Source organism: Penaeus chinensis, chromosome 20 (genome assembly GCF_019202785.1).
Source record: "Penaeus chinensis breed Huanghai No. 1 chromosome 20, ASM1920278v2, whole genome shotgun sequence".
NCBI classification, from domain to species: Eukaryota; Metazoa; Arthropoda; class Malacostraca; order Decapoda; family Penaeidae; genus Penaeus; species Penaeus chinensis.
In genome coordinates, this window is record NC_061838.1 from 7,782,799 (window position 1) to 7,792,798 (window position 10,000).

Here is a 10,000-nt window from a genome sequence, read left to right on the forward strand (position 1 = left end):
GTCACCTTAGAAAGAGTAATACTGTAACAACAACTTTATAATTAGATTCACTTTTTTTTTTTTTTAATTGATTCAAAACGTATATATACAACAATGATACAAACATAGTTCGTTTAGGGCAACGTTATCTCGTTAGCATATAACTGTCCTGTAATTTCATAAAATTGTTAAAAAGCTGGGAGCGCTCTCCACGAAGGCTCGGGGAGGCGGAGGGGAAATTGCTGGAATACAAACTCGGGTAGTATTCGTAGCCAGCTGGGAGGCAATCGCCCAGCGACGGAACCGCGTACTGCAGGTCACTCGCCTCGCGCGCCGAGTAAGCCGTCCAGGGGTCGTAGCGCCTCTGTTTCTCGCCGAGGTCGTAGCTGTGGCCGTGCAGGTACAGGTGGTAGGGTTCGTTTCTGGAGGTCGGGTCGTAAAGGTCGGTGCGCAAGGCGATGCTTCTTTGCGGGGGGTCGTCCTTCGTGGGAACGCGTTGGACGAAATAGTCGTCCATTTCGAACGGACTGGGGTTGTCGCGTACAGGATAGGTCGTAGGATGTTTCAAGGCGTATCGCGGAGTCGTATCTTCGGCCACGGAATACCACGACAGCGCTTCCTCACTCGACGAAGTGCTGGCAGGGGGACTGACGACCTTCCTGGAGTAGTAGGGGTCGTAGGAGGTCGGGTCAGGCTGGGTCAGAAGTTCCCTGAGGAGAGGCCGATGCTCCCTCGTGGGCGGGAGGCAGTCCTCGGGGTCTTGCAGCTTCCGGGCCTTGGGGCTAGAGCAGGCGAAGTCGGGGGCGACGTCGTAGGGCTGCGAGGTGGCGTCGGAGGCAGAGCGAGAAGGGGACTCGGCCGATGACCACGCTGGGGAGGGGGGGGTCACGTTTAGTATAGGTTTGCCAGCGCACGTTCCCTAGAGCTGACTGACCAACGCACACATACACATACACACACACGCGCACGCAAACATGCATACACTGACGCAAACAAAGTACACACACGCAAACACACACACACGCACACGCAAACACACACACACACAAACACACGCACAGGCACACGGAAATTCACTCACACACACCCACAATGCACTGATGTTGATAAGCCAAATCTGAGTGACTTTAGCTTTGTTGCGACATGTGACTTAATAAAATCAAGCTATCTCAACATGGCCATATCACTTTTATTATCTACAGATATAAATAATCCTGTAATCATGCCTAACACTTTGTTGACAGTTTTCGTAAGCATATTCTGAAGGCTCTAAATTTCCTTTTTGTGATAACTTTTGTTTCTAGTATTACAGCACTTCATATTTAGATTGATTGTCATGTGATATAGTTTTAATCAGTCGTACTTATATAGAGGCAGATTTTCATTCCCTGATATGATGAAAACATATGAATATCAAATGATGAGATAGAAATATTTATGTAGAGATAATTCTGTGAAAATGAGGAAGGGAACTTAACTCACCTGTAAACCTGAAGTATCGGTATTCATCGTGTGTCCTCTCTATGCGTTCTACTGAAGGCGATTTATTCAGGGCCATCCTCAGACTCTGCTTTAACTCTACTGAGGACAGGTTGGCGGGTTTTCCTGAGGGTGGGGAGGAAGGAGAGGTTCATTAATGCTTTTCTTAACGTCTGAGGTTCTGTATAGATGATTTTGGGGGTTTAAAGAAGAAATGTTTGGAATATATAATCTAATGTTAAACTGGGGGCTAACGAATCCAGACTATGTGCAGATAGTGAAAAAAAAAAAAAAATACAGAAGACAAAAAAATGATACCACCGGGAAAGTAAATGTAGCTACAGGGTAAATGCAGTAATTAAATACGATAATCCTGAAGCAACGGCGCCTAAAAACTCACCCCTGGCAAGAGCCCAGTAGCGAAACAGAGCAGCGTCGTCGTGTGTGAATGCCCCCGAGCTCTGGTGAGTCCACAGTATCCTGAAGATGCCCTTGGCACGGTCCACCCACTCGATCACGCGCCCGGCGGGAGCTTCGTCTAGGTTCTGGCGAAGGAACTCCTCCAGGCGGAGCTTCCGACGCGATTTCATAGACAGGTCCATCGGGACGTCGGTGAAAGATGGCGGCATGGCGACCTGCCGGAGACGGAGGGAGAGCGTTAGCGTGTTAGTATCGAGATCGCTAGACAGAGTTGTGTCTAGTGATCTTGGTTATTGTGTTATTTCACTAACACTTTAGCACGTATGACAACCACTCTCATTCACCAACACTGAGAATTCTAAGCACGACGGCGTATTAAGGAAAGTGAGGCTGCAATTTCGGTTTCCAGTGCTTATGTCTTCTTCGGAGATTTATTAAAAGAAATGAGACGACACTTTTGGCCGTCTCCTTAGTCATTTTACTACAGCAACAAGGAAGGTGTTTGTTTTGGCATTCGTATAACCGTTATTAGGCATTGTTACTGTAGTTATTGTTGGTACAGGCGCTATTGTTGTTAAAATAGATACGCGTAACACTGTTGATGTTGCTTACCGTTACGTCTTTTTAAAAATTCAAATTGATTCCTTCCGTAACGAATTTGTATAAAAAAATGATTAGCCTTCTCAACACCACTATGCTCATCTCCATAAAACAGTAATGCACAAACATTTCACATTATCGCAATATCACCGAATTCGAGAAATGCACATTCACGCAAACCCACCAGAATATTACCTTTGACCGATGAGTTATTCGAAGCAGCGAGGCAGCCAGATCCGAGATTCCGAAACAATTCCAATGAAACAAGTTATACAAACACCTTGGTAGAAAAACAAAGTGTGAGGAAGAGAGAGAGAGAGAGAATGGGAGCGAGAGAGAGGGAGGCCTGTATCTGCGGGTAGATCTTGATAGAAGAAAAACAGATTGGTTAATGCCACTCCATTTATATCCAGCTGGTTATCAGAGAACAGATCGTGCCCCCCCCCCCCCTCTCCCCTCTCCCCTGCCCCCCTTCCCTTTAGGTTTATAGAAGCATGATTCTTTTCCGGATATAATCATTATCACTGATACTGTTGTTTTTGTTTTACTGTTACGTTTTAGCTCTTGCTGACGTTGGTGTTATTGTTGATAGCGTTGTTAATGTTATTGTCTCTTATTATTATCCTTTTTAGTTATTCCTATTACTATTCGACTATTAAAGTTGTTATTAATATCATCATCTTCATCACCATCATCGTCATCGTCATCGTCATCGTCATCGTCATCATCATCACCATCACCATCACCATCACCATCATCATCACCATCATTAATAAAGTTATTATTATTGCTACCATTATCATCAATCTTATAATTAATTACCATTGTTATCATGTTATCAACCCTCACATTCATTTCAGCCGTGAATATCATCGTTGTTATTACCTCACTCCATTCACTTGCTTCGTCTGTCCATTTACTCCTTCTTCATTCTCACGAACTTTCAGAGAATCGAAACATGTTTGCATCATGTTGAGGGATAGCACTATCTGCCGACATTTCTGTGAATGAAGAAGATAGGGTCAGTGTCTGTGTGTTCGTGTGTGTGTGCGTGTGTGCTTTTCTTTCAGCAAACACTAGTTGCAAAAATTATATATATACACACACACCTCTTTGTCTCCATTCACCTTTGTCTACCTATGATACAATAAACAAGAAAAAAAAAAAAAGGGTGAAAAATAAATAAATAAAAAAGATCACATTTCAATAGTTCTAATCACCGGAAATATCTGACTGATAAGGAGATATCGCTTATCAAGCCGACCTTTACATCCTCGTTTTCTTGGAATGAATGCTTTAGATACGACCAACAAAAGGGGTAAGCTTATCACACGGTACCCTCTGATCGGAGCGCTGAAGGACGGAATTCTTACAACATTATGTAATTATGTGACTTCGGCGTTTTTTCCCCACGTTGGTCTAAGTTATACACGCATGAACTGTATCCATTGAGATAAAATGTAAGAAAATAAAGTGTGAATGAGAAGGGATATCTTCGTAATACGTGTGAGATTATTGGACTGGTTTCGATTACTTATTCGTCAGAAATAATGTAATTCTGATGAAGATATAATCGAAACCGAAATCGAAAAAAAAAACTCTAGTCTCTCTCTATCAATCTATCTATCTATCTATCTATCGATCCATGCATCTATAATCGTATATAGAGTAGGTCGAGATTCGGTGGAATGCGAGGCTTATAAACACTTATATGCGGATATTTCCGGGTTATGAGATGGGGAATTTCGACTGATAAGTTCTAAAGATCTTAAGGTTTAAAGTTACCTGTCTTGGCCAATGCCTCTTTTTTCTAACATTTTCCTTTCCTGACTCAGTTCGTATTTCTTTTTCACTTTCTCCCACCCCCTCCTCTCTCTCTCTCTCTCTCTCTCTCTCTCTCTCTCTCTCTCTCTCTCTCTCTCTCTCTCTCTCTCTCTCTCTCTCTCTCTTCCTCTCCCACTCTCTTTCTCTCCCCCCTCTCTCTCCCCCTGTCTATCTGTCTGTCTGTCTGTCTCTCTCTCTTTCTCTCTTCCCCTCTCTCTCACACACATATATATACATTTACTCTCTCTCTCTCTCTCCCTGTCTGTCTGTCTGTCTGTCTGTCTGTCTCGCTCTCTCTCCCTCTCTCTTTCTCTCCCCTCTCTCTCTCCCTGTCTGTCTGTCTGTCTGTCTGTCTCTCTCTCTCTTTCTCTCTTCCCCTCCCTCTCACAGACATACACATTTACACAAGTAAAAATTCACACAATAAACATACAAATAACATCAGCACACACACACCATGCGCATAATACATGATTCAAGCATATCAGTCTTCTCATTCTTTACCCATTAATATTCGGTAATTAAAAAGTACACAAACAAAACAAACCAAAAAAAAAAAAAAAAAAAAAAAAAAAAAAAAAAAAAAAAAAAAAACCATCACAAACAGTACAAGAAATAAGGGAAACAACAAAGAAACTACCAATATGCCACAGTGATGCAGAAAGTCACACTGTGTATTGCCTTGATCGTGTGATAAGGCACCGACTCCACGCAGACCAAAAATGACCTACATTTCCCAGGTTTGTTATAATTCCTTGACCTCTTTTAACAGTAATCTCTGCCAAAGGGTAATGGTGTGTGTTTATGTTTATGGCTGTGCATAAACACTGCTTAGTCTAACAAGATTAAAAGTATAATGTTTTTGTTTGTGGGAAAGAATTTTGATATTGCTGTTCTTATGTATGATTGTGAAGTGGGGTATATATTAACTGAATTAAATGGGATGTCAGTGATTCCTCAGTCAATTACTGTCATTGATAATTCGGTCTACACGTGATGATAGTCGATATACAAACACTGGTGCAACGCAGGACTTTCCCATCAATGAAAGATAAAATACAAGAATCTTATCGGTCTCTTTACTGCGCAAGTATCATATTTATTATCAAACAAGGTGTTAGCGGTTGTAAGGGGAAAAAAATACACCTGATAATCGAGAATCTGATAGATCAAAGACCTGATAATTATTTTTAAAAGTCAGTAAAGATACAGTTTAAATATCTCAGTAATTTTATATACATATTGCAATGACACAATGACCCAGAAACTAGGAAGTGTGGCTGGCATATCGCAGCAAAGTGAGAAATAACAAAAGAGAATATAGTGAAGCTTGCTCTGGCACTGAGACAAAGAAGAGAGAATGAGCCGTTGCCTGTAGAAAACTTGCCATTGAAATGTGCAATTAATGTTATTATCATTAATTACTATTATACTTCTTATCATCAGGAGTATTGATTATAATCACCATTACAAATAAACGATCAGAAATGACGGAAATTTTATCACGTGTCAACTTTAGGTAGAATATTTTTTTCCCACTGGTTTGTCGACCGTGGTATATGGAATCCAGAAAAATACGTTCCCATAACCCGTCGGTGCATTTGAAGACGTCTGTATTACTGATCAGGAGGGCCGATAATTATTGACGTGCAGTATAAGCTTACTGCAACATCAGCTCAGGCAGAAAGAAAGGCCATATACTTTTATTATCAGAAAGTTTTATAAGAATTGTTTCAGGTAATCTATTTTAGTTTTTTGAGTGCTGACTTTATACTTGACAGTTATACTCGTAAACAAAAACGAGAGTGCTTAGCATACTGCATCAGCGTCACGGAGAGAAAAAGGAACCCAGTCATAAAACTGAAGTATAAAACGCAGTTGTACAAATACTGGGCGTATCGGCAGGATGATAAGGCTGATCACTTGACCAAGCATTTTACTTTAGAGTTAAGGGTCTAATCTATTAGGAATAATATCATATTGCAGGAAAAAAGTTTCTGACCAGGTGTGAGTGACTTCTATACCCTTTTGGCCTACTCTGGTTTGTTTTCTAAGCACGGGGTTACAAGCTCATGTTTAGTGGGTCGCCACATAGTAATAATAATAATGGTATTGATAATAAAAGTTATAATAATGATATGATTATAATAATAGCAATGATAACAAAAAACAAATAATAACATTATTCATATAAATATATATATACATACATACATATATATATATATATACATATATATAAGTATATATGTACATATATACTTATATATATGTATATATATGTGATAATTATAATTATAATAATAGCAATGATAGTAATAATAATAACATTATATATATTATATATATGTGTGTGTGTGTAAATATAAATAAATATATATATATAAATATATATATGATAATTATAATTAGGATAATAGCAATGATAATAATAATAATAAAATTATATATGTATGTATATATGTGTATATATATGTGTATATATACATATATATACACATATATATGTATATATGTGTATATATATGTATATATATACATATATATACACATATATATCTTTAACCCAGTCTGTTACTTTCTTTGTCCATCTGTTGTCCTGTCTCCGACATATATGTCCTGCTCATTGCCATTTTTTTATTTTTTGGTTGCTCCAGAATATATTCTCCACTTTTGTCTGTTCCCTGATCCACGTCGCCCTCATCCGATCTCTTAGGCTACATCAACACCAACCTCTCCATCCCTCTCTGGGCACTAATTAGTTTCCCCTCCAGTAATTTGGTTGGAGTCCATGTTTCTGATCCATAGGTCATATCTGGGAGGATGCATTGATTAAAGACTTTTTCTTTTAAACATAATGGCAAGGAGCCTCTTAGTATGCTACTGTGTCTGCTGAAGGCGCTCCAGCCTAGACTGATGCGTCGCTTAATTGCCTCTTCGCTAAATGTGTTTGTCCGTACGAGTTGCCATAGGTCTATATACTTGTCTACCATCTCTAGCGCCTCGCCTTGAACTCTGCTGTTGAACATGATCTTAGTCTTTTTCTTGTTCGTCCTAAGTCCGACTTTCAGGCTTTCTCTATTCAGATAATTTTTTAGCTGCTGTATTTCATTTGCAGATTCACTGAAGAAGACAATGTCATCTGCAAATCTTAGATTGTTTAGGTATTCGTCCCATATTTTGATAGCCTTCCCGGTCCATTTTAGCTTCTTGAATATTTCCTCAAGGCAAGATGGTTTTGGTGAGATGGTATCGCCCTGTCAGACGTCTTTCATAATTGGCATTTTATCGGTTTCCGTGTGGAGCTTGATGGTTACTGTCCCATCTTCTAATGTTTTACAATGTACCTCCTCTACTCCCTGTTTTCGAATAGCTTCTAGTACTTTTGGTATTTGTACAGAGACAAATGCCTTTTCGTAATTGATGAATGCCATACACATTATTTGGGTAAGCGTGTGTATGTGGTCTATTGTTGAGAATCCTGCCTGTTCTCTAGGCTGCTTAGAATCCAGACTGTCAGCGATGCGAGTTGTGATGACTTTTGTGAACAGTTTGTAAGTAACTGAAAGGAGGCTTATGGGTCGGTAGTTTTTTTTTTCCTTTCTGACCCTTTTTTATGTATCCAAATATGTTTTGCATTTTTCCAGGCTTTCGGAGTTTTTCCGTTGAGAAGGCATTTGTGAAAAAGATTGGCTAGTTTCACTGTTGCAATTCCCCCTGCATCTATTATAAGGTCTATACTAATTCCGTCTTCACCTGGTGCTTTCCCTCTCTTCATGCCTTTAAGCGCTCTTTTTTTTTCTACTGTTGTGATGTTCGGTACTTCCCTAGTTACTTCTACCCGTGGCTGTTCAAATGCGTTGTATAGATCCCTGCAAAAGTTTTCCACTACTCTTATGATTTCATTTTTATTATCTGTCACTTCTACGTCTGGTTTCTTTATTGCATGCATTTCATTTCTCCCTATTCCAAGTCTCCTTTTAGCTGTTTTCATGCTGGTATCTCACATCACTGTTTCATTTCTATATCTATCTATATCTATCTATCTATCTATCTATCTATCTATCTATCTATCTATCTATCTATCTATCTATCTATCTATCTATCTGTCTATCTATCAATCTATCTATCTATATGTATATATATATTTACATATACACATATACACGCATTATCATTATTATTATTACAATTGTTACTTTTGTTATTGTTTACTTTCAAAACACTAAGGATGACGAGAATACGCGCAAGGGTGATAACGACCTACGCACAATATTATTTATAACTGGAACGAAAAATCACGAAGAAAACGAAGAAAAAAAAAAAAAGGAGGAAAGAAAAGCACAAAACAAAAGAAAAAGGAATAAAGAAAGAGAGAAAGAAATACGATAGGTTTTAGATTTTAAAAAAAAGAAAGAAATAGATAAGGAAGTAAATAAAAGTCTCAGTAAAAAACGAAACGAGAAAAAGTGATACAGATAATAATAATATTGGTAAAATAGTGAAAGATAAGAACACTTATTACATAATGTGATTTGTTGATACGAGATAAATCAACGAAGATAAACCACAATTGTTTTTACATCCGGGAACTTTCAAAATATTAAGTAGTAATGGTAGTAGTAGTAGTAGAAGTAGTAGTAGAAGTAGAAGTAGTAATGTAGTAGTAGTAGTTGTAGTAGCTGTAAACATAGTAGTTATAGTAGTATTAGTAATAGCAGTAGCAATAGTAATTGAATAAAGATGGTAGTGGTTTAGTAATAGTAGAAAAAATAATAGTAATAGTAGCAGTAATAGTGGAAATAGTAGAAGTAGCAGTAGTAGTGTAGTGGCAGAAGTAGTAGTGGAGGTAGCCGTAGTAATGGTAGTAGTAGTAGTAATAGTAGTAGTACAGTAGTACTCGTAAGAGTAATAACGTAGTGTAGTGGTAGTAGTAGTCATAATAAAAGTAATAGTAGTAGTTGTAGAAGTAGTAGCAGCAGTGATAGTGGTAGTAGTAGTAATAATAATAGTAATAAATGTGCAGAGGTAATAACAGAAGTAGTAGTACTGTAGCAGTGATAGTAGTAGTAATAGTAATAACAAAGGCAGTGTTGGAATGTGTCTGTGTGTGAAAAATCAACACAGAAACTATTTTTTTTCAACTATCAATTTGCGATATATCTAGGCCTTATTTAGGGTGATAGACATTTTCTTCACGTTGCCAACTAATGAATTCGTTATTATATTTTGAATGTACATACAAGTAGATGTGTATGAATAAAAAAAAGGAGAGAAATGGAGCTCAAGCTATCAAGGAGATTGTAAATCATGAGACAAATATGACTCAGGATAGTGTTCCTGATGACGATGACTCAGAGGAGTGATGCGTAATAAATAATATATATATATATATACACTACTTCTGAGATGATAACAATATATATATATATATATATATATAGATACTACTTATAAGATAACGACAGAAGTTATATATACATACATATATATATACACACATACATATATACGTATATATATATATATATATATATATATATATATATATAGATATAGATACACACACAAACACACACACACATACACACTTACACACACACACACTTACACACACACACACACACACACACATATATATATATATATATATATATATATATATATATACACACGTATATATATATATATATATATA

At 37.8% G+C, this 10,000-nt stretch overlaps 1 protein-coding gene across 1 annotated transcript in view; it reads right to left on the reverse strand.

The window, feature by feature from the left end:
• LOC125036106 overlaps positions 1-2,852 on the reverse strand; it is a 3,311-nt gene extending 459 nt beyond the window's left edge. The window contains exons 1-4 of the mRNA XM_047628515.1: positions 2,674-2,852; positions 1,859-2,093; positions 1,462-1,584; positions 1-849 (exon numbers count right to left, since the gene is read on the reverse strand). The exon at positions 1-849 is cut by the window's left edge and continues 459 nt beyond it. Coding sequence (XP_047484471.1) covers positions 125-849; positions 1,462-1,584; positions 1,859-2,087 — 1,077 coding nt within the window. The 5' untranslated portion in view covers positions 2,088-2,093; positions 2,674-2,852 and the 3' untranslated portion in view covers positions 1-124. The remainder of the gene's footprint in view (positions 850-1,461; positions 1,585-1,858; positions 2,094-2,673) is intronic.
• Positions 2,853-10,000: the final 7,148 nt, after the last annotated feature.